The sequence below is a fragment of the Ceratotherium simum genome, chromosome 29, assembly GCF_057802395.1.
Source record: "Ceratotherium simum simum isolate JZ-2026a chromosome 29, ASM5780239v1, whole genome shotgun sequence".
In the NCBI taxonomy this organism is placed as follows: Eukaryota; Metazoa; Chordata; class Mammalia; order Perissodactyla; family Rhinocerotidae; genus Ceratotherium; species Ceratotherium simum.
Genome location: NC_141928.1, coordinates 34,213,579 through 34,238,882, shown reverse-complemented (window position 1 = coordinate 34,238,882; position 25,304 = coordinate 34,213,579). Strand labels below are relative to the sequence as shown.

The 25,304-nt window shown below is 36.2% G+C and overlaps 1 protein-coding gene across 4 annotated transcripts in view; it reads left to right on the top strand.

Moving 5' to 3' along the window:
• The window catches only part of INVS (inversin), a 153,355-nt gene that overhangs the window by 15,644 nt on the left and 112,407 nt on the right, over positions 1–25,304 (top strand). For all 4 annotated transcript variants that reach the window (XM_087419402.1, XM_087419401.1, XM_087419404.1 and 1 more), the window contains exon 3: positions 3,140–3,306. In XM_087419402.1, coding sequence (XP_087275528.1) covers positions 3,140–3,306 — 167 coding nt within the window. The remainder of the gene's footprint in view (positions 1–3,139; positions 3,307–25,304) is intronic.

Below are 25,304 nucleotides of genomic sequence, written 5' to 3'. Positions count from 1 at the left end.
TATTGTCAGAGAACATACTGTGTATGACTTCACTTCTGTAAATCCATTAACGTTTGTATTATGACTCAATGTATGGTCTATTTTGGTGAATATCCCATGGCTGTTTTAAAAGACTATGTATCTGACTGTCATTGGGTGACGTAGTCAATAAATGTCATCTATATCCTGCTGCTTTATGGTTGTATTCAGTTCTTCTCTATCCTTGCTGATTTTTATTCTAGTAGTTCAAGCAATTATTGAGAGAGGGGTGTTTAAGTTACCAGCTATAATTGTGAAATTTTCAAGTGTTTCTTTTAATTCTATCAGTTTTTGCTACATGTATTTTTAAGTTCTGTGGTTTGGTACATACACATTTAGGATTGTCATGTATTCTTGGTGAACTGACCTGTTTATCATTATGTAATGTTTCTATTTGTCCCCAGTAATTGTCTTTGCTCTGAAGTCTAGTTTATCAGATATTAATATAGTCACTCTAGCTTTCTTTTGATTAGCGTTTACCAATCAAAAGTATATGGTATATTTGTGCTCATTCTTTTACTGTTAATCTACTTATATCATTATATTCCAAGTGAGTTTTTAATAAACAGCATATAGTTGGGTCCTCTTTTTTTAATCCATCTTTGTCTTTTTATTGGTGTGTTTATAACATTTACCTTTAATGTAACTATTGATGTTAGGATTTAAGATTTCCAATTTATTATGTGTTTACTCTTTGTTCCCTCTGTTTTTCATTCCTCTTTTTTCCCTTTCCTATCTTTCTCTGCATTTCCTGAATGTTTTTAGTGTTTCATTTTAATTTATATGTAGTGGGACTTTTGGTAACAGTTTTGTTAAGATTCACCATATGTATACCATATAATTCACCAATTTAAAGTGTACAAGTCAATGGTTTTTGTGTATTCACGAGAGTTGTGTAAACATCACCACAGTTGATTTTAGAATAATTGCATTACCCCACAAAGAAACCCTATTCCTTTTAGCTATGTCCCCTCAAACACTCCCCAGCCCTAGGCAAGCATTGGATATAGAATTTTAGGTTGACAGTTCTCCTCCCCCCAACCCCAACACTTGAAAAATGTGTCATTACCTTCTGCCATCCATAGTTTCTTATGTGAAATACACTGTCATTTGAATTGTTTTATATATATATATATAAAATAGATAATGTGTTGTTTCTCTCTGGCAGCTTTCATGATTTTTTTCTTTTTCTTTAGTTTTCAGAAATTTGATTGTGATTGACTCAGCATGGATTTCTTTGGGTTTATTCTGCTTGAGCTTTGGTCAGCTTCTTAAATCTGTAGGTTTGTGTTTTTCACCAAATTTGGGCCATTTCCAGCCATTATTCCTTCAAATATGTTTTCAGCCCTTCATTCTTTTTCCTCTCTTTCTGGGACTCTGGTGATGTGAGTGGTAGATCCTTTGTTATTGTCCCACAGAGCCATGAGACTGTGTTGATTCTTTTTGTTTCTCTCTTTTCTCTCAGTTCAGAATGAATGATTTCTATTGGTCTGTCATCAAGTTCCATGATTCTTTCCTTTGTCATCTCCATTCTGCTTTTGAGCTTATTCAGTGAGGTTTTAATTTTGGTTATTTTATTCAGTTGTTTACTTATTTATTAAGTGTTTATTATTCTAAAATTTTCATTTGGTTCATCTTTATATTTTCTCTTTCTTTACTTAAGACTTTGTATTTTTCCATTTGTTTTGAGAGTGTTCATAATTACTTGTCAGAGCATTTTTATAATAATTGATTTAAAATCCTTGTCAGATAATTCTGATGTCTGTATTATCACAGTGTTTGTGCCTGTTGATGGTCTTTTCTTGTTTAATACTTTACTGACTCTTGGTTTGTCTAGTAATTTTGGATTATCTCTTGGACATTTTGTATATTATGTTATAAGACTCTGGATTCTATTTAAATCTCTTATTTTAGTAGACTGACAATCTAAGTTTAGAATGAACATTTTTTCCAGTTTTGTGGACAATGATTCAAATGTCAAGTTAGTTTTCAGAGCTCGTGCAGGGCTCCTCTGGTCTGCCCCATTTCTGTGCTACCCAGGCCAATTTAGAACCTGGGTAGTATTCTACCCATAGTTCAATTCTCAAACCTTTTGCTATTTTGATTCTGGTCAATTTCACACATGGACTGCCCAGAGTTGTCCATGATTTCATGCACCAATTTAAAGAATTGCTTTCTCTAGCTTCCTCCTCTCCATAATCCTCCCCCACTGTCTAGTTAGGAATGGGTAAGATGTTGCAATCCTTTGCTTAATTCAGGGCATGATGGTTCATAGGGCTCCTCCCCTACAGTCTCTGCAGTGCCCAATGGTGAGGAAGAGAAGTGCAGTTTCTTTTGTTGTGTGTGCTTGGAGTAGAGCAGGTGTAGTCAAAAGGGTTAACTCCTGCAGGGCTACCCTCTTCCCAGTCTTTTGACTGGAGAGAGCAGGCCTCTTTGGGGAATTTTGTGTCTGTGCCCATTGGTGTCTCTGGTTGCAGGCTACTTTAGCATCCAGGCTAGCTCTATATACAAGGCAAAAAAAATTTTTTTTTTTTTCAGAAAACTTACCATCAGGTTGTTCCCTGAGTTGCATAGCCCTTATCCAGTCTGCCTTCTTTTCTCCACTTTTCATGTATTTTGCCTGGATTTTTAGTTGTAATTAGCAGGAGGATCAGGGTAGTATGCATATTGTCTAAAATAGGAAGCCAACCATGATTCATTTTTGTATCTCTCATAAAAACATACCCCAATGCCTAGTGTATGGTCTGTACTAATTAAGTATTTGTTGACAAAAGAAAGGAGTGAGGGAGGAAAATCAGCAGCTCCATATCTCAAAATGTTAATTCAGCATAACGTATAGTTAAGAATATGGCCTTTAGAGTCAACAATCAGTTTGAATTCTAGCTCCACCATCTACTTTCAGTGTGAATGTAAACTGGTTACTTAACTTCTCTGAATCTCAGTTTCATATAATATGGGGGTGGTAAATATCTACCTCATTGTGTAAGTAAAAATGAGATAATATATTTAATGCATTTAGCACTGTACTTGGTAATAAACACTAAGTAAACGTAGCTCCTAGTTATATTAGTAATAACAACAATAATTGTCAAATGTTGCTATCTGTTTCTTATACACATAGGAAACTCTTCCCTTAAAGACAAAGAAGATCAATTTGGAAGAACACCACTTATGTATTGTGTGTTGGCTGACAGACTGGATTGTGCAGATGCACTCTTGAAGGCAGGAGCAGATGTTAATAAAACTGACCATAGCCAGAGAACAGCCCTCCATCTTGCAGCTCAAAAGGTGAGAAGTAAAATTACTTTGAAGAGTAAACCTTTTGTGTGGTATTTGTTAGTTGATTAACGGAACTGTGCAATGGACAAATGATAAAGAAATCACAAGTATATGACTCTTAGTTTCATATGTTTTCTCTAAAAACAGTCTTTAAACTGTAGAGCGTAAAGCACAGATAACTATCAGTGGCTACATTAACTTATCCAAGTTCCTCGAACAGTGGAATTTATTTTATGATCTAAGGTTAAGTCAAGGAAAAGGAATCAAAATTATATGTGCAATATGATTAAACTATATTACAAATAAGTTTATGCATAGGGAAAAAGCAAAGATCAAAAAGAAAAACACTAAGATGTTAATAATAGTGGTTGGGTTTAAATATTGGGAATATATATAAATTTTTGTACTTTCACTGCTTAAAATTTTTTCCTTATGACTATTACTTTTGCAATAAAAGTTGTAGTCTCTCTTAAAATGTATGGCGTTAGGGGGCATAAAAGAACTTTTATTTTCTGAATGTATTTTCAACTTTTAAAAAATCTGAAACTATATTGCCAGTATCAATGGTTTCAGGTTTTTAAAGGCATTGTCAAGAGCTCAGATTTTTAAGATTAAACATATCACAAAAAATAAATTGGGAAGATTCTTTGTTTAAAGACTTATTTACCTGAAAATGATTTTTCCCACCATATTATTTTGGTCTATAAAATATATTTCCAGTGCCTGGTATTTTTCTTTTTGTTGTTTTAGACGTGTATTTTTGGAATAAACAGCAATGAAAATTAGTGAGATCCAGCAGAAACTATTAGAGTTATTTCCCGTGAAGAATGTGAACCAGATATAGCTGATTAATTGAGGGGTTAGAAAAATACCTTTTCATTAGTTGAATGAGTGAAAAGAGACTGACATTAAGATATACTACTGAATATGCTGGTTCTGTGCTCTTATCAGTTAGGTCTGTCAGGTTATTTCCAAAGTTATTGCTCTTGAATTTGCTTTTTATTAGAGAAATTTTTAAAAAATCTCCCTCATTTTCAATCTCAGTTTTAACTACTGCTCAGGTATTTATAGCCTTTCACCTAGGCTTGTCAGCTGTTAAAATTATTCACTCAGGAAGGCTAACTCCATTTAACTTGTCGTCGTAAAAAAGTAAACATTTCAGATTGGGAATAGGCTCAATATTAAGAATTTGATCCACTTTAGATTTTTCATTGTGATTCATTTAGGTTTAAAACTCAACTTCAAAAATGTAGGTTGGAGGGACCTAACTTAACATCAAGTGGATCATGTGGAAAAAAAATGAGGCTGTAAGTTGATGATCCAACAGTATGACATTTTTGTCGAGGTATCATATGAAAAGGGTGAGAGAAGGGGTGTGCACAACCAGACGTGTTAGCTGTAAGTCTCTTCACCAGATGCAGAGCATTGTTCTTTTGCTTTTTGTATCTCCTTTATTTTTTAATTGTGCTCTTTTTTACAGTGTCAAAGAATAAATAGAATTAAATAGAACTATGATTTACATGTCGTAATTTACATAGCCGATAACATAGTTATCAAATTTCATGTTCTTTCATCTATGATAATTATGCATTTCCTCCATCTTTATATTGCAGTTTGCTTTTGCATGTTTGCCAAAGGCAGTAATATATCTTTAGGCTGTGCTAGCACTCATAGAATTTCCAGAGCAAGGGTGGCAATAATTCTTTAGTAGGCTGCTCTGTCGAAATCAAACCTGGATATTGCGTTTGGTTTGTGCTTCATACAAAACATCATATTAAGAAATCAGAGATAATATAGATCAGGCAAGAATAAAATGAGGAAGAGTTGGAGATATGTCCCACATCTCTAGCACACCCTGCCTCTGCACAGACACAAACACAAATTGTCTTTAGAAAAAACATCTTCGCCTTAAACTTCCAGGATTCTCCCATGTTAAAATAGACCAAACGTGATCTCACAATGAAAGATCACCAAACATGTAAGGAAGCATCCACCATGAATGAGAGTCAGCAGGAATGATAAACAGATTTATTCCATCAAAAACATCAGATCTTGGCTTCGTTAGAAACACGATTTGAAATAACTATTGATAGAATGTTTAAAGATATAAAAAAAGAAATCAGAAAATGAGCAACGAACAAGAGACTTTCATGACTAGGCATAAGTTCTGGCCATAACCATTTATTTTAGAATAACCCACCTGCCAAAAGCATCTATAAAAACTGAACGAAATAGATAGGCAGTGAGAACAATCAGTATAGACAGGCTCTAAGACACTGCGATCACTTCTGAGAAGAGAAGCACGTGAAATGAGCTCCACATTCATCCCGGCTATTTCCGTTAGGCATTTTCCAAAGTGGAATGCGAAAGAATACAACCCTAGCAGGAAGCTGTAGTCTCAGCAGGCTGAGAAACCCAGGTAGAGTTTGGAGTTAGCAGTGCCTGGAACTTGAAGGACAAAGTCCTGGAGAGAAAGGAACTGTGGAGAAGGAACCCAAAAATCTGGGTGCAAATTCCTTGCAAATCGTTAGCAGACTCCTGAACTGTGCTTGTATAGGGCGAGGCTCTAAGAAACTCAGCAGTAAACAACGGCTGGGGGACTAAAGAGCTAAGCAGAGATTGTTTTAAAATTATCCTATATTTTCTTTCCAATTTATGTCTTTTAATACGTAACAAATTGGTTTTTGTGTAGGGATCCATTTTCATTTTAAAACATATGAGTAATTTTCCCAGGACAACCTAGCTCGTTAATTTTTAGCCATTTAGTGTCTGCTGTGTGCCAGCACCAGGCTTTTGTATTATGCACTTAGTATGCTTTTTTTTTTTTAATTATTTTTTTAAATGAAGCATCTTGAATACTAAAGAGCTACTTAGGAAATTTGAAAATGAAAGTTACACAATCAAATTACTTTAGGGGGACTAATATGGCTACTAAACTTACTTTGGAAGAGGAAGCGAGTGGAGGTACACAGAAAGCTGCTATAGTTCAGTCCAATATAGAGGAGTTGGATCCAAGAAATACATTGTGGAAGTAGAACTGTTCATTCAATAAGTAGTTGCGAAATGTCTACTATGTAGTCGTGATTATATACCTAAAGAGAATATAAAAAAAATGAGTTGCTTATGTCTGGAATAAATAAGTACTCTCAGTACTGATCCCCATTAAACTTCATTTCCCTTTGTTAGTGAACCTCTCTGATATATCGGATATCAAATATTCTTTTCAAGTATAGTCTGTCTCACTTAATTCTGTTATCTGTGTACTCAGAAGTGTGCTATTTATGTAATCATCAATATTCATTTATATGTGCACGTGTGCATTCATTCTATGTATGTTAAAACTGTTAGTGTGTAACAGGTACTGTGCTAGATGAAAGATGGAATACAAAGATGAAAGACATGATTCCTGTTCTTAAGTTGCTTACAAAGATCATGGATAAAGATGTTAAGTGATAGTTAAATAAAGTTGGCCTATCTACCTTACAATACCTAAGTGTTTTGTAAAATATCAACAGCCATGACATGTAAATGGTCGTTATTATTGACCTGAAAATCAACCATTCTCATATGTTATTTGTTATGATTTTGATTTTTTTTGTGATAGCGAACTATACTATGGTATCTTTCCTTAGACTGATTAGTAGGAAAAATTCATGTTCCCATAGCATTTTGTTCATGTCTCTATTAGAGACCCATTGTCTTGTATTGTAATTATTGCTTACTTGTCTCTTTCCCACTGGAGTGGAGCTCCAGGCAAGAACCTTGTTTTATTTATTTTTGAATCCCCTAGAATCTAGCACAGTGACATGTCTGGGTTGAATGAATGAATACATTTTATATTGCTTATATAGAAAGTCATTATTAATATAAATGCTAGACATTTTGTTTATTAGAGACATTTATCCAGTTTCAAAATACATATATGGGAAAAACTTATTGAACTGTGCTGATTGGCTTAGTTATTTTGACACATATTCACGTCTCTGGAAACAAATTGTTCTTTGTCCAAGCAGCTAAGGAAATGATACCCATGAGAATAACATTAATCTCAATATAGTGAACATTTGTACCTAGTTTGTTTTTCGTTTAGTATCTTCAGTTTAATCCAAGAAAGCAATCAGTCATACCTTTTCTGGGTTTCTCACAAAAGATACCTAATTGTTAGAAATGTTTTGCTCCAGGGAAGCTACTATTTCTCTGACTTCCACTGATACATTTATTTGTTAATAAGGATAAAAACGCTTTAGCAATCTTACTATGTGTTAATAGTCATGCATTTTTAATCTTCCAGAAGGTTATTAATTTGGCTTCAAGAAGATTAAGACTACCCCGTTTGAAAAATTATATCATGTTAAAACACAAACTAAAAAAGCTGCAGGTTGTGGTTGTGTTGTGTCTTTTGTTTTAATTCATAACAGAATTCTCAATTCATCTACAAAAATTGAATATTAATTTTCCATTTTCAAAATATGCTATTTCCATATTAATGATTTACCAAAATTAAACAAGAGTAGAATACCTCTGAAACTTTTCAGGAAAACTTAATACCAGGTAACAGTAGTAGGTTTCCTTATTTTACACACACAAACAAACCAAACAATCCACTCCCCAGTTCCCTTCGACTCTGTATTCCCGTATTCCCCCTCATACATATGTACTACCTCTACCATAACTCCCTACCTACCACCGTTAATCGTAGATTTCACTTTTCTATATTTCACCCAACTAATGCTATTTGAAGGCAGAGGCCATGTCTTATTTGATTTTTTAGTTCCAGTCTTAGCACAGCTCCTGCCATTTAATAAACACTCAATTAATGTTTAATGAATACATGAATGAAGGAAAAAATCAATCAATAAATGTGAGTATCACATAAGTTTATTTTGAATGACATGGTCTTCAAAACTGTTAAAGTTTAAATTAATGCTCATATTTATTTCTTTTCATTATCCACCTCACCCCCTTATAATTTTGTTAAGTAGGATTTTACAAGACTCTATAAACTTAATTTCTCAACAAATATCACTCTTGAATGCCTCAATTTCTTCATCTATAAAGTGGGATAATACTTCCCCCTATCTGCTGTATAGGAATGATGAGTGCTTAGACATAAAGCATTTTGCTTGCTGGAGAAATATACTCTCTAACAGTGTAAGTTGTCAATGTTATTGCTGTTAGTCATACTGCAATACAGGTGTAAACATCAAATTACTCTTTAGGAATCAGTAGATGTCAGAGATAGAAAGGCCCTTCAGGATCTTCTATTTCAGTTCGTCATTGGATGAGGAAATTGAGTCAATTCTCCTTTCAAGTCTCTTCTCTTAATAAATTATTCATCATTTTCTTTGCCTTTGCATAAACCTGAATGTTTTTTGTCTTACTTTTTAAATTAATTATTTAAACTTATAGATTAAGAATAGCGAATAATATTAAAAAACTCAAATACCTAACACCCAGAAGAGACAAAACTGAATATTTTTTATTTTTGCTTCAGATTTTTTTTAATGAAATGAAACACTATAGACGTACTTTGAAGTTTTCTATCTTCCAAAATCCCATTCCCCTTTTTTTTGCCTCCTCAGTCTATCTTAATTTTGGTGGTTTCAGTTCCCATGCATAGTTTTCCAGCTTTACCTTATGTGTATACCTCGATAAACAATATTATTTTCAGAGTTTAAAATCTTTATATAAATGATATTATACTTTGTTGTAGTTCCCCAACTTGCTTTTTTAACTTAATATTATGTTTTTGATATTTATTCATGTTGAAACGTGTAGCCCTAGTTCACAAAAGATTACATACAGATGCCCAAAAGACACAAGAAACAGTGCTCAACATCATTACTAATTAGGGAAATGCAAATTAAAGCTACAGTGAGATACTACACAACCATTTGATTGTCTAAAATGGAAAAGTCTGATAACATCAATTGATGGTGAGGATATGGAACAACTGAAACTCTCAAACATTTTTGGTGAGAAAGTAAATTGATACATCTACTCTGGACAACTGTTTGACTCTACGAAAGATAAACACACACACACACACACACTATATCACCACAGTTCACACTCCAACCCTGGTAATACCTAAGGGAAATAAGTGCCTCATTCCACCAAAAGGCATGTGTGAGAATGTACATGATAGCTTTATTTATAATAGCAAACATTAATAGCACAAACAACCCAAATGCCTATCAGCAGGCGAATGGGTCGATAAATTGTGGTGTATTCCTAAGATGGAATACTACACAATAAAAAAGAATGAACTACTGATACATTCAACCACATGAATGAATTTCATAGACATCATATTGAGTGAAAGAAGTCAGATACATATGCTATTTATATCAATTTCAAGAACAGGGAAAATTATATGGTGATTCAAATCAGATTTGTGGTTACTCAAGATAGTGACTAAAAAGGGGCATGAAGAAGCTTTCAGGGATGCTAGAAATGTTCTATATCTTGATCTGTGTCTTGATTACATAAAAATTTATCAATCTGTATACTTAATATTTATATACTTTATTGTGTATATGTTATACCTCAATAAAAAATTATCATAAAAAATGATAAAATGTCCAGAAGATGATGACCATTATTTGTAGGTAGGATAAGGGAGAATGGAATCAAGAATGGTTCCTGGCATAGGCTCTTAAGCACTCAGGTCACATTTCCTCAGCCTTAGCCTCAGGAGCTATGTGAAAGCCCTGCATCTACGTTCTACTCGAGTGGTTCTCAAATGTGAGCATGCATCAGAATCACCTGGAGGTGTTTAGTGGGTACTTCTAGACTTCTCTGTGGCTGTATTCACTCATTAGTCCATTTAAAAATAAGGTGATAAGTGCCCACTCTTCCACAAACTGTGTAGCCAGTGGCTATCTGAAGAGTCAGCAAATGAGGTTTTGGCTGTTGGTATGCTTCTAAAAGAAGACACCAAAAGACATTTGTGATGCCCACATTACTTAGAAATGTAGGGAAGTCTAGGCATATGAAACCCTTATGTTTTGGAATCTTCATGATCTCTCAGGAAATCCCTGGACTGAGATGTTAGACGTGGCCATGTTAGACAACCCTTGCCGTTTACCGCATTTGACTTCAACCCTAGCTAGGCTGCCTTTTCCAGGCAGGCAACAAGTCCTAGTCTAAAGAATCTTTGCTTCATTACATTCCAACTTCTGAGGTTTCCAAACTCACTTCAAGTTTGTCCTCTACTGAGTATTTAGAAACTATCTCTAAACCTGCCCTCTGGTTTTCCAATTTAGAAACTGGTTTCAAATCTTTAGGATCTTACATTCAAAAGAGTGTTCCGACCAGAACCAGAATTGGTCTGCTTTTAAACAAATCTGAGAATTGAAATCAAAACCCTCCTGTCCTTTAACACTTTGGTTATAGTTAGTGTCCTTCTACTTGCATGGATGAAATTCGTAGTCACAAGGAAAACATGTTAACAAATCTTGATTGAAATCACTGCTTTGAATTTTTCTAACATAGTTCTAGTAAGAAAAAAATTTTCATTTAGTTTCATAGTAGCTTCATAGCAGTTAGAATAGTTGAATATCACCTATTTTTTTTTTACTCTTTTTTTTTTTTTGTGAGGAAGATCAGCCCTGAGCTAACATCTGATGCCAATCCTCCTCTTTTTTTCTGAGGAAGACTGGCCCTGAGCTAACATCCGTGCCCATCTTCCTCTACTTTATATGGGACACCGCCACAACATGGCCTCACAAGCAGTGCGTCGGTACGCGCCCGGGATTCGAACCGGGGAACCCTGGGCCGCCACAGCGGAACGCGCACACTTAACTGCTTGCGCCACCTGGCCGGCCCCTTACCTATTTTCTATATAAGCAAACTGAGGTATAGTTTCTGTTCTTTTGATATATCTGTCTATCCTTATGCCAACCACACTATTAATTACTGTAGCTTTATAGTAAAAAAATCAAAATCTTGAAATCAAGTTTTCTAAGAATTTTGTTCTCTTTCAAAATTGATTTGGTTGAGTTCTTCAAGGTCACTTTTATGCTTGTAGATTCAGGAAATATCATGTTTTTCTGATTCCCAGCTTAAGGTTCCTGCTAGTTCTGCACTGAAAGAAAACTTACATACTTGGTTAAAGCTTACCTCCTCAGACTTCTGGTTCTTCTATTCTGGAGTAATTCCCAAATCCAGTTTCTCAGTCAAGCATCCCAAGAGGTACCTAGGGGTTACTTTCTCATAGGCCAGATTCAGAATTTGAACCCAGAGTTTCTACCTTTAAGACTAGTGTTCTTCCATTATGTTATAATACCTCTCAAACACAGCAGAGCAGTTTGGCAGATTGTATTTTAGAATCTACGTGGCTTGCAGAATTTTGTTTTGAACATGATCATGTTTCCTACAACCATAGTCATTTTCTAATCATCTGTATCTCTTCACTGACCCCCACTTTTACTAAGTCATGAAAATACAAGCATCTGCTTTCCATGAATAGATTAGAGATCTCCACAAGCCTAGATTCCCATGGAAACCAATCAAAAACTGAAAGGAAAAGAAAGAGTATATATTGAATTTCCCTGAGACCTACAGCTTGTTTTTCATTAAACTCATGCTGATTTCTTTTAAACTCTGGGCACAGGGCCAGCGAATATTTTTGCAGGTGATAAAAAAGAACTTCAGATCCATTTACTTTCATTTAAACTTTTAAAAATTAATTTTGTGTATAACGTCAATTCCAAAGAAAATTTGAGCATTAATTTGCTAATTACCTTTTTATGTCATAGGACCATATTTGTTCATATAATTTCCTCTTCTTGTTTCTTTCCTACCCATATTTTACTGTTCAAAAGTGAGTGAGAGGGAATCAGGGAGCCTGTTATTCCTGTAGTACGAATATTGTCAGCCCCTGGGCACAACATTTTCCCTGTGACCAATCGTAAGGCTCTTTATACCTCCTTTGACTCTTAAGCTTTTACAAAGTCCAAATAATCATTTACTAATATGATAACAGAAAGGTAACCAAAATACCGGAGTAAGGGGGAATCAGGAAAGCCAGGGATGAAGCAAGTGGAGAGAGCAGGTCATAAATTTAAATAAGGCAATCAAAATAGTCTTCATTGAGATGGTGACATTTGAAGCAAGACTTGAAGGGAGTCGGGAAGTTAGCCATGTGAATGACTGAGGGAAGTACTTTCTTTCATTCCAGGCAGAAGAAACAGTCAGAACAAAGGCCTTAAAATGGGAGCATGCCTGGAATATTTGAGGAATAACAAGGAGGCTAGTGTGGTTATAATGAGTGAGCAAGGGGAGGGCAGTAGGTGATGAAGATATGGAAGAAATGGTGACCAGAGCCCGTAGGGCCTTTTGACCATTGTCAGTAAAAATATGTTTTTACTGTTAATGAGACAAGGAGGCATTGGAGGGTTTTAAGGAAAAGAGTGGCATGATCTGACATATGTCTTAATAAAATAATCATTCTGGTCAAGTGAAGAAATTTTTCTCCAGTTTTTTAATTATCTGTTCCTTCATTCCTTCTTCATATAATACATTTTCAAGTCTCCTTCCCAACCTGATCCCTTTCACCATATACGCACACAGTTGCCTAAATCCTCCTAAAAATAAAACACCTAGAATAGAATACAATGCCAGTCTGATGAGCAGAGTATAGCATGACTTTCACCATTGACATCTTGGCAACCAAATATGGTTGATTCATGTTGAACGTTTTTCAAATAAAATCTCTAAGTCTGCTTTATACTTCCTACTGCTTAAACTAATCCTGTATTCGTGTCATTTTGGTTTTGGACCCAAGTGCAGCGTCTAATTGCATTCATATTTAATCATTTCTTTGAACTTCCCAGACTGACTTAGGTAGAGTTTACCATTTCCTTCTTTGTTCCTCCAGTACCTTGTGTACTCAACCACTGTTATATCCCCTGTCACACTGAAAGATATTTATTTGTTTACACATTTGATTTCCGTACAGACAGTGAGCATCTTAATATCAGGAAGAGTGTCATAGTCATCTTTTTTGTTTCCAGTGCCTAGTACTTAACAAACACTCGATTCATGCTTGGTGAATTGAATTGGGTTCATCACGCAGCCTGTCAAGGTCCTCTTGCTTCTGAGTCTGTCATCAGTATAGTTGTCATCTCTCCCACATATGAGTCACCAGAATTCTCATCCTAATCTTTGATATCAAAATATATCCTGCTTGCAGAAAAGCATAATCATTGAAACACTACTGCTAAAATTAACTTCACCAATTTAAAAGATTGTTTTATTCTTCCCTTATACTTGTCTAAACTGTGTCATCAGTGGTAACTAGGCCTTTTGAAAAATTTTATGTAATCTGTTAACAGTCTGCTTATTCGCCATTCCAATTCTGATGAGTATGTAATTCATTCATTCATTTGTTCAACAAATAAATTTTTAGTATTAGTAAATATCAGGCATTGTAGTATATATCTTGAAGTATTTAAATTCAACCTATGTCTAAATATTTAGTCTTTCAGATTCTAAATCCTCAATTTCACCAATAAAACTACTTATTTTCAATAAATTTATTGAGTATACTTAGTACAATCAAACAATTTTATATTTCAGAAGACATGGTTTGTATCCTTTTAAATTTTTTATTTAAGTTTATTCTATCTCTTTATCATTCATCAGACTGACTCTTTGTAAACCATTTGTTAGGAATTTGAGCTAAAATATCAGACTATACTTTGAAGTAGTGACTATAAACTTCTAACCATGTATGTAACTGGTCATTTCAGTGTTGTGCAGATTGTAAACTAGTACAATCTGTGTGTGTTTGTGTGTGTGTGTATAGCATGTGTACACAGGTGCATGCCTTAAATTGTTATTTAATCGAATGGTAATGTGTATACATAATATAAAATGTTAAATATACCATGAAGGTTTTCAGTGCATAATCTGGGAGTAGGGAAAACCTTCTATCTGTGAATCAAAATACAGAAGCTATGGAAAAAGACAAATACATATGGCTACATAGAAATAAGAAAGACTTTTCCCTCCCAGAAAACATCATAAGCAAAGAGAAAGAAGAAAGACAAACTGGGGAACAATATTTGCAAGTTATGTCTTTAACAAAGGGTTAATATCCCTAATATATATAATGGAGAAGAAAAAGACCTATGACTATAAAAAATGAGCAAGAGATATGAATAGATAGTTCATAGAAAAGGAAATGTAGGCCGGCCCCGTGGCTTAGCGGTTGAGTGCGCGTGCTCCGCTGCTGGCGGCCCGGGTTCCCGGGGTTCGGATCCCGGGCATGCACCGAAGCACCACTTCTCTGGCCATGCTGAGGCCGCATCCCACATACAGCAACTAGAAGGATGTGCAACTATGACACACAACTATCTACTGGGGCTTTGGGAGAAAATAAAAAAAATAAAAATAAATAAAAAAAAAAAAAGAAAAGGAAATGCAAGTGGCCCTTAAATATATGAAAATATGGTCAACATTGTTCATCATAAGATAAATGCAAATTAAAATTACAACAAGATAAAATGTTTTTCATGTGTCAGGTTGACAAAAGTCAAAAAAGATGGACAGCAAAACTGTTGCCAGAAAGAATGAAAAATAGTACAACCCCTATGGAGGGAAACTTAACAATATCCAGCAAAATTAACTAGAATATGCATTTACCTTTGACCCAACGTTTCCACTCCCGGGAATCTATCCCAAACATGCACTTGTAAAAATAAGAAATGATGTGTGCACAGGGCTATTTAATTGCACCACTGTTTGTAATAGAAAAAGCATGAAGGGAAATGTCCTGTTAGAGGACTGATTGAATAAACAAGAGTATGTCCATGTGATGGAATGCTGTGTAGCTGTAAAAAGTAATGAGAAATATTTTTATATAATATTTTTAAATGATCTCCTGCAGTGAAAAAAAAACAAGTGTGGAATATTATGTATGGTCCATCAGAGGTGGAATTTATAATTCAGTTGACAGTGGACGAGCTAGACTTGGAGGGTCTGGGACTGAGGACATCACTGGGATGGGCAGTGGAGCTAAAGTCAACCTATAATACAAAACATGCTGAGATGTGGAGATGAGGAAAGTAGGTGATCTGTCAACAAGCCCTCAGCCACAAAGTTGAAAGAGTGGGTGAGGCATGACAGGACACCCTTCCCTGGGAGAACTCACAAAGGATAAGGCTTAAAGAAATTTGGGTACCAGGCATGTTTTTAAGTTTGTGTATAAAGAACAAAGTTGGAGCCCCAATGCCTAAGACAATAATACTGTTGAGTGGATGGATGGATAGATAGGCATCAGTTTGCTAGATCCTGAGGTACAAGATTAGAACCAGATTACAGGAGAAAGATGGAAAACTGAGTTACACTATCTGGGTCACAACATTAAAGCACCCAGGCTGACTTAACTCTCACTGATCTCACTAATGAGCTAGACTTAAATCTTTCCTTAATTAGGGTCAAAGTGAATCCCAAAGCTGTGGGAAGGGTAGCATGCAGACCACACTAAGGAGAAGCAGAAAAATTGAATATCCTTATCTTGTTCACCTTTGAACAGCAAGAAAAACCTTCCCAGAAGCCCTGTGGCAGACTTTCCTTTCATCTCTTTGACTCCCAGACCTAATCCACTCTCTTGGCAAGGAGAATGAACCACCATGATTGTCTGTATGAATCAAAGCCACTGTCTGGATTTGGTGAGGGCCCAGCCCCCTCACCAAGTGGCTATGAAGGACATAGCCACTTAAAGGAGGATCAACAAAAATCAGGGTTCTGTTGGCCTGGATGAAGATGGGCATAGATGGGCACTCTATAGTGCCAGCCACAGTGTCCTTTGGACACTTACAGAGCTTTGTAGACTCACAACTATCTAAAGCAAAGACCATAGGCCTTCTGTGGAGTTCCCTCCTGTGGCACTGCCCTTCGGCTCTCGGCCACACAAAAGCCAGCTGCACTGATTCTACTTACAATGGGAGTGGCTTAACACTCACCCTACCTTGGTGTCCTTCCTACTTTTTAGCAACTATGAGTATCTCCTCCTGAATGCTCCCAAATAAGGGAATAGTCAAATCACTGAGCTTTGTCAGTAACCCATATGGGCACCACCTAGTGTGTTACCCTACCCTTTACCCCACAAGCTTAATTGAGAGTATAGGTGTTAAGAGCACTGGGCTGAGAATCAAAGGATTCATTTAGTCAACAGATATTTATTTATTTAGCACCTAACTAATCATAAGGTTCTGTTCTGTATGTTTGGGATATAGTAGTGAACAAAACAAAAGAAAATCCCTGCCTTCAAGGAGTTTACATTTAGTTGGTGGAAAACAAACAAGCAAGTGAATAAGTGTTACAAAACATGCACAGTATTATGTCAGGTGGGGATACATGCTATGGAAAAAAATAAGGTGGGTGAAGGAGATAGGGAGCCTAGGGGTTGCAAATATAAATAGAGTGATCAGGATAAACCTCACTTAAAAAAGTAACACTAGGGGCTGGCCCAGTGGCATAGTGGTTACGTTCACATGCTCCACGTCAGTGGCCTGGGATTTGTAGGTTCGAATCCTGGGTGCAGACCTACACACTGCTCATTAAGCCGTGCTGTGGCAGCGTCACACATACAAAACAGAGGAAGATTGGCACAGATGTTAGTTCAGGGCTAATCTTCCTCAAGCAAAAAGAGGAAGATTGGCAACAGATGTTAGCTCAGGGCCAATCTTCCTCACTAAATAAATAAATAAATAACATTAAGATTCATAATATTCAAGATTTAAGTGACCTAAAGGCGATGAGAGAACAAACCTTGCAGAGAGAGAGAATGCCAAGGGCAAAGACCCTGAGATGGGAGCATGGTGTTTACCTTGGTGTTTATTTTTTTTTTTTTAAAGATTTTATTTATTTTATTTTTTCCCCCCAAAGCCCCAGTAGATAGTTGTATGTCATAGCTGCACATCCTTCTAATTGCTGTATGTGGGACTCGGCCTCAGGATGGACGGAGAAGTGGTGCCTCGATGCGCACCCGGGATCCGAACCCGGGCCACCAGCATTGCAGCGCGCGCACTTAACCACCAAGCCACAGGGCCGGCCCTACCTTGGTGTTTACAAGGAACAATCAGCAAGAAGGCCACTGTGGCTCTGGTGGAGTAGGATGAGGTCAGAGATCATGTAGGGCCTGGAGGATATTTAAGGATTCTGCTTTTACTCTGCATGAGTGAGGAAGGTTATTGAAGGGTTTGAGCACAGAAAATATGATCTAGCTTACATTTTGAAAGGCTCATTCTAACTGCTGTGCTGAGGGTAGACTGTCAAAAGGATGAGGGCAGAAAAAGGAGGACTAATTAGGAAGCTGGGAGATGATGTTGGCTTGGACCAGAGTGGTAGTGGTGAAGGTGGTAAGAAGTGGTCCAATTTTAAATATATTTTGAATTTATTCGTGGATTATAGATATGAGAGTAGGAGTCAATGAATTTGACATTAATGTTTTTTTAAGCCTCATATATTTTTAAACATTTTATTAGGGAGAACTTCTCCCCTTCTCATGTTGAAGCAATTCCTAGATGTTATATCATTATATCAATATTTATTTCTAAAAGAAAATGACTTTTTAAATAAAATCATTGTAATATTTATTAAAAATGTAACACAAGTTATTTAATATCGTAGTATCATAAAATAGTCCATCAGTGTTCAAATTATAAATTGTCTCATAAAAGGTTTTATTTACATTTGTTTGAATCAGGATCCAAATAGGGGGTTTATATATTGTGATTGATTTATGCCTTTTAAGTCTTTTTTAATCTATAGATTCTTCCTCCATCTCTCTCTTTTTTTTCTTACAGTTCTTTGTAATTGTGGCTTAACTCCTACCCTAACTTGATGTCTCAGTCTAGACTGATTGTCTCAGTCTAGATTATGTTGATTCTTTCTCTGGTTGTAGATATCTGTTCCTTTGTCTTCTGTATTCCCTGTAAATTAGTTATTAGATCTATAGGCTTGATCTGATTCAGTTTCAATTTTTTTGGCTAAACTGCTTCAATGTTATGATAGATTTCTCCTCAGGAGACATATAATGTTTCATTGTTGTCTCTGGTTTTGTGATGTTAGTAGTTATTGATGTTTGGTGCCTAAAGCCAGTTGTTTATTAGGAGTTGCAAATGATGATATTCTAATTCTACCATCCTTTCTACAATTATTAGCTGGAATAATTCATTAAAGAGAAACTTCCCCTTATCTACTATTAGATTACTCAATGACACAGTTGATATAGAAAAGGAAGAATAAATCCTTGATTCTTTCTCTTTGTTTACCAGTTTTGAAACTGAGTTGGTTTCTAGTGTCCTCCCATGATGACCAATTAATTTTTTTCTTTTTTCCTTTTTAGTATCGTTACGAACAGGGCATAGGATTTTTTAGTATCATTTTCGCATATTTGCTGTATCAATCCATTAATGTTATTGTCCTTAATTAATATTCAAATTACTCCATCTTTGCTTGTCAGAGGTCTTTCAAGTTGGTTCCTTGCGTGTCCAGTATGTTCACCATAAGCCTCTTGGCTGCAGGCATTTTCACCACACAACTAACTGGCCATAAAGGCAATTTTGCCATAAAAAATATAATAACTGGTTGATTGACAATTTTGGTTTCCTTATGGTTTTCATCTGGGTTACAAATATGCATCCTAGTATTTGGATGAAACTGATACCTCTCTTAATGAAGGAAGGCATTTTAGCAAAAAAAGTGTGATACCAAATGAGGAGTCAATCAACAAGCAAAAAAAAAACAAAAGCGTATAAACTATGAATGGAAGACTTGGAAGACAAAGCGCTTAGGTAACAATCCACAAAATAAAATCAGTTCTTTGCACAGTATTGCCATGAATCTACACATATTCAAATATTCAAATATTTTTCACTTTTTGTAGTCAAGATTTTTAAATTTTGTTATGCATTGTTCATGTTTCATTTAAAAAAACATGTGTAACCAAATGAAACCAAACTTATCTTTTATGGCAAAATTGCCTTATGGCCAATTAGTTGTGCGGGGAAAATATTTGTGGCTAAACTGCTTGCGACAAAGATGCTTGCAGCAAGAATACCTAGAACCGGTTCCTGGATCCTTTTGACATGATCCTTTTATTGGAGAGCTTCCTTGCTATGTGCTGTGACCAAATACTCCAGGTTCATTTCTGTAATTTTTGCTCCAGCCCTGGAAGCAGCCGTTTCTCATAGCAGGAAAAAGTATTTGGAGACCACAATCTAGAGTCTAGGGGTGCTAGTTGTTACTGGGTTAATGATTGTTTCTAAGCCTTTTCAGTGGACACTGCTTGAAAATGTATTTTTTAATAAAAATGTGATTTCATCACTTTTCTAATTCAAGACTAAGGGTTTTTTTGTTTTTTTTTTTTGGTTTGGTGTTTTTGTTTTTTAACTTAACCTCTTCTATCTTACATTGCTACTCCATTTCTCACCCAGCTGAGAATGATCGTATATCGCATTGTATAGATAAAGAAACTGAGATTCCAAGAGCTGGAGTAATTTTTCATTAAGTGGCAGAGCCAAGATGCAGACATAGTCAGACAAAGTCTGACTCCAAAGTCTTTGCTTATATTCGTCTTTAAAAGTTTTGGCTTGACATAGTTCCCTTGTTTCAAAGCATAGCATTTTTAATAGAACTGCCAGGTAGAGAATTCAATTCAACTAATGTGTATCGAGCACCCATTTTTATGCAAAGTCCTGTTCTCTTGTGAAAGACTGATGTCCATCAGCAAATCTTGTCAGCTCTGCATTCCAAAATTTATCCAGAACTCAACCACATCTCAACACCGCCTTTGCCACTACCCTCATCGTAACCACCAGCGTCTTGGATTGAATTAACGTAGTAGCCTTGCTTGGATTATTGTAGTGGCCTTCTAACTGGCCTCCTGACTTCTGCTCTTGCCCCTGCAGTCTGTGCCCAGCACATCAGCCAGAATCCTTTAAACCCAAGTCAAATCATGTCACTCCTCTGCTCCAGACCCTCCAGGGGTTTTCCATCTCAGAGTAAAAGCCCAAGCACTTCCTATAACTTATAAAGCCCAATATGTTTTGAATCTCCTGTTACCTCTATGACCTCATTTGTAATCTTCCCCTTGGTTTCTCTGCATAAGCCGCTCTGGCCTCAGTGCTGTTCCTCTAGGAGGCAAAGAATGCTCTTGCCTCAAGGTTTTTGCATTTGCTCTTCCCTCTGCTAGGAATGCTGTTCCAATAGCTGTCTTTGTGTTTAACTCTCTGGCTTCATCAGTTCTTTCCTCAAAAGTCACTGTTTCAGTGAAGCCTTCCCTGGCTTTCCTATCTAATACCCCCTCACTTCACACATTTCATTCCCCTACTCTGCTTTATTTTTTTCCTTAGCACTTAACACTATCGAAAATACTATATGTTTTACTTATTTATCTTGCTTATTGTCTTTTACCCCACTAGAATGTAAACTCCATAAAGTCAGGGATTTTTTTGTCCTTTTTTTTTTTGCTACTTCTCCCATTGCCTAGAACAGTGCCTGGTACATGGTTGGTGCTCAAAAAATATTTGTTGAATGAAAGAGTCTACTTCTAAAGTTGTAGCTTTATTAATTCTCCCAGGTGGTCCAGCATTAAGAAATGCTGTGTTTAGTAGGGAACACGTGCATAATGTGTTCCCTACTAAAAACGTATAATGACACTCCAGTTGTCTAATATTAGAATATTTTTTAAGGAAGAAAGATCTGCTTTGCTATCTCTTTCTCATACAACCCTCTACCCCCACCCCAATGACTCCTGCTTGTTCTTCACAGACTACTTTCTCTCTTGGGACCATATATTTCTTTTTCTTTTCTTTCTTTTTTTTTTTCCTTCTGGTTAAATAGCCACAGACTGTCCTTTTGAGCTGACTCTTGTTGGAAGGCGAGTCACTGCAGCCTAGTGGAGAGCAGAGGCCTGAGCATTTGCATCTCCAGAATGTTTGTATTGACAAATGGCAGTCAGCTATTGACATTTATGTCCCTTGGTGATACTTCAATTGGCTTATCTTTGCTGGTCAAATGCTTTAATTGTTCTGGCCTTTAATTCAGTCAAAGTTGGAGCTGGAGCAGAGGGGAAAGAGAAGGAGCAAGTCTAACAGAACATCAAACTTGAGCTGGGAGGCTGCTGGCAACGATCAGCCTGTCATAATGTTATGATTTGTTCATTTTTATACCATTTATTAGCCTTTACTTGTTGTGCCATTTGGCCTCCAGGGCAGATAAAGTGCTGTCTAATTTGGTAGGTTTGCTTCTGTCAGAGCAGCCTCGACAGGGAAGGTGTTAGCTGCAGTGACAAATAATCAATAGCTGTCGTTGTCATGAGGAACGTGAGCAGTTGGGCCTTTCATCTGGAGGATTAGAGGTCTAATTGGATTGAGAATAGGGAGGGTGGGCTGTTGGGTAGCCCTGTCAGCCTTGTGAAGCTGTCAAATGTCAGCCTTATTCATGGTGAAGGGAGTAAGGAACCATGTGCTTTCAGAATTGAGGAGGAAGGCATGTGAAAGCCCTTTATACAAAGGAACAGATTCTGAAGTCAACTCAGCTAACATATGCTCCCTTTTTTATTTAATTAGATATCCCTTTGGATAATAAATCTATGTAACTTTAAATGATATGCAAAGCCTAGATGTGCAAAACACACACACACACGCACACACTACTATTGGTTCTTTTTGTCTTTGGTCATGCTAGAAGGTAAACCACTTAAATGGAGATTAAAAATGAAACTTTAGGGGAGAGATTGCTAAATTGTCATCTCATTGTCAGAATTAATGAGTGATAAGCATTTTTAACACTATTATTAGAAGAAAGTGAGACTAAATTAAAAGGATAGATGAGTTCATGATAAAGTGTGGATGTTTGAAAGTATTTTTCTCCCATACTCCTCTAGCAATGTGGTTCATTATAAAATAAAATCTTTCATTTATTCCTACATGGACTAACCCAGAAATTATGCATTGGCTAAATTGTTTCTTTGAAGGAATGCCTAATTCTTCCTTCTTTAGCAAATTAGAAGAAGTGACAGGATTGGGTTTAAATGATACCAATGCTGTCATATCCAATTCAATCTCAGAATTTCTTCTCCTATACCCCTACCTTCTTATACTATTCTCCTGTACTCCTAGATATTTATGCCATAATGCTATCATTTGAAGTATGAATAGAGAAACTATTTGGAAAAAAGGAGTTGACTTATTATCTTAATACCACCTTTTCAAGGCCAAGTGAATGACTTCAAATTCCACTAAATTCTGTGGAACAAATTTAATAATGATAAATGTTAAACACAATGTTATAAACAAAATTTATAATTTTCCTTGTATGTACATTCCCTATATGGGGAATGTTGCTGCCATTCAAAAGCATATATAATTTTTTAAAATGTTTTTATAATATACTAGGTACCAAGAGCATTTGTAAGCATCACCTATACAGTACATCTTCATGAAAGCTTTGAATAAAGGTGAATTGACAGTAATGCCAAGAGTTGTGTGAATAGGAATTCCTAGGTTATGGATTATGCACTCAGCCCATCTCTATAACTCCATGATCTCTTTTCTGTAGTAATTCAAAGCCCTGCCAACCAATTTGAAATGACTCGAAAAAGTACTCCAAAAGAACAGAATGAATATACAAACTAAATGCTGGATGAATGAACCCAGTGACCTCATTGGACCCTTCAAACTCTGAGATTCATTACCGTTACAAATATTTTATTAAGTTCTTCCTGTGTCAGTGCTCGCTTGAAGATTCCGTTATTTTACTCACTTTGTAGTCCACAATGAAGATTAGCACAATTCTCAATACTGCTAACTAAGCATTTAGAAATGTGGTGATCTAAAATACATGTTTTGCTTGGTCTAAGGTAGAAAAATTTAAAGTTTCAAAACAAATATCCAAGCTTGTAGAAATCTTCTCTCAGATTTCCTGCAATTCTTCTAGAGCTATATCTGCAGAAGTATGATTGTGACCACATTTTCTTAAGCAAAATTTCTCTTGGGAAAGAGAAGAGGCAAACTTGATATCCTGGCAAAAGAAGTTCAAAGTTTAAATAGCTAGATTCACATCAGGGTTTTTGATCAAGACATGCTATCTGTGACCTATAAGCAAAGTCTTTGCTCTTGAGGTCAGATTAGAATATTTTGCTGCTTTGTAATGCCTCGTAATCTTCATCATTTATTCATTTAACAAATATCTGTGCCAAAGCCACTGTGATAAGTTTTGGAAATACAGTCATGTGCCTCATAACCAACGTTTCTGTCAACAATGGACTGCATATATGACTGATGGTGGTCCCATAAGATCAGTACCATGTAGCGTAGGTGTGTAGTAGGCTATACCATCTAGGTTTGTGTAAGTACTGTAAGGGAGGAAGAAATTTTCTTCTACCCTTCTAGGTTCTTCTGGCTGGTCTAAGAATTAAATTGACATGAGACAGATTAACAGGAGAAAAACAAACAAAAGTTTAATAACATGTATACATGGGAGAAACCCAGAAAAATGGAGTGACTCGCCAAAATGGCCAAAGCCCTCACTTTAAATACCATCCTCAGCTAAAGACGAAAGAAGATATTGGGGATGAGGAGAGTGAGGGGCTTAACAGGGGAGGAAGGGAATTCACAGGTAGGAAGAAAGGAGCAAACATTTGGAAAACAAGTGTTTGGCCACACGGAAACAGAAGAACACAGAGGGGAGCCCAGCAGACAGGCTTTTCTAGGTTCCTCCCTGTCTGCCTCCTAGTTCATGTTATGCTAAGGTGACAGCTCACTTATTGAGATGGGTTTTTTAATCTGAATTCTTTTAGGCAGTTAAGGGGGAGGTAACAAGGAAAACTTGCTGATTCTTTTGTTTCTTAAAAATAATCAGCCTAAAATAATTCTCATGTTAAAGAGATACATTTTGGGGTGGCAAATTTTATTTCTTTTTAGTACACTCTATGATGTTCAAAAAATGATGAAATCGTCTAATGATGCGTTTCTCAGAATATATCCCCATTGTTAAGTGACAGATGACTGTACAACCATGAACAGGGCATCATCTTGCCCTCAAGGAGTTCATAGTTTAATGGGGAAAACATACAAGGTAAATGGTAATAGTATTCTTGTGTTAAATCCTAGAAAAAGAATAAGCCTAGGGATATCATGGGAAAATGTAGGAGGGGCACCTAAACTCGCCTGGGGGTGTTGTGGTCTGGAATGGCTTCCTTAAACAGATAGCATCTATGCTAAATGGAGAGGGGGAAAGAGGAGGGAAGCCCACTCCAAGAATATCTTGGAATATTCTTGTAGTAGTCTAAGGATGGAAAGAATATGTAATTTAATATGTATTGGCATTGAATATGAGGTACAAAATATGGAGAGATGATATTGGACAAGTAAAATAGGGTCCAACTGTAAAGGGTCCTACATGGAGAACAGTGAATGGATTTGAAATTTTATTGAAGGATTAAATTTAAAACTTGAAAACGATTATATTGGACTGAAGGAAAGGGATTTGCAGCTAAGTCACCAACGCCTTTCTGATCACCAAATTCAAATACCTTTTCTAAGTCCGCATTCTGATTGCATTGGTACATTTGACCTTCTTTATAACTTTCTCCATGAATCTCTTTCTTTTCCCTGATGTATACTACCTGTAACAGTGGCAAAAGCATTGGACTAGACTTGGAAGCCAGAAGATCTGGATTCATGACTTAGGTTCTGCTTCTTTCTAACTGAGTGATTTGGGGCAGTTTTAAGCATAAATGCCCTGGGTTTCTGTTTCCTATTGAAATTTGTGACAATACTTATCCCCAAATGTTCTTATGGAGGTTACATACATTCATGGATTTGAAAGGACTCTATTTGAAAAGAACCTTTGATTCTGTTAAGGGACACATAGTCTAAAAAGCCCTGACTTGGATCCCAAAATGATAAGCCCTTTGAGTAAGGAAAAAAAGAGTATTCAGGCAGATTATACGAGTCATTATGAAGCTAAAATTAAGAAGCGATGAC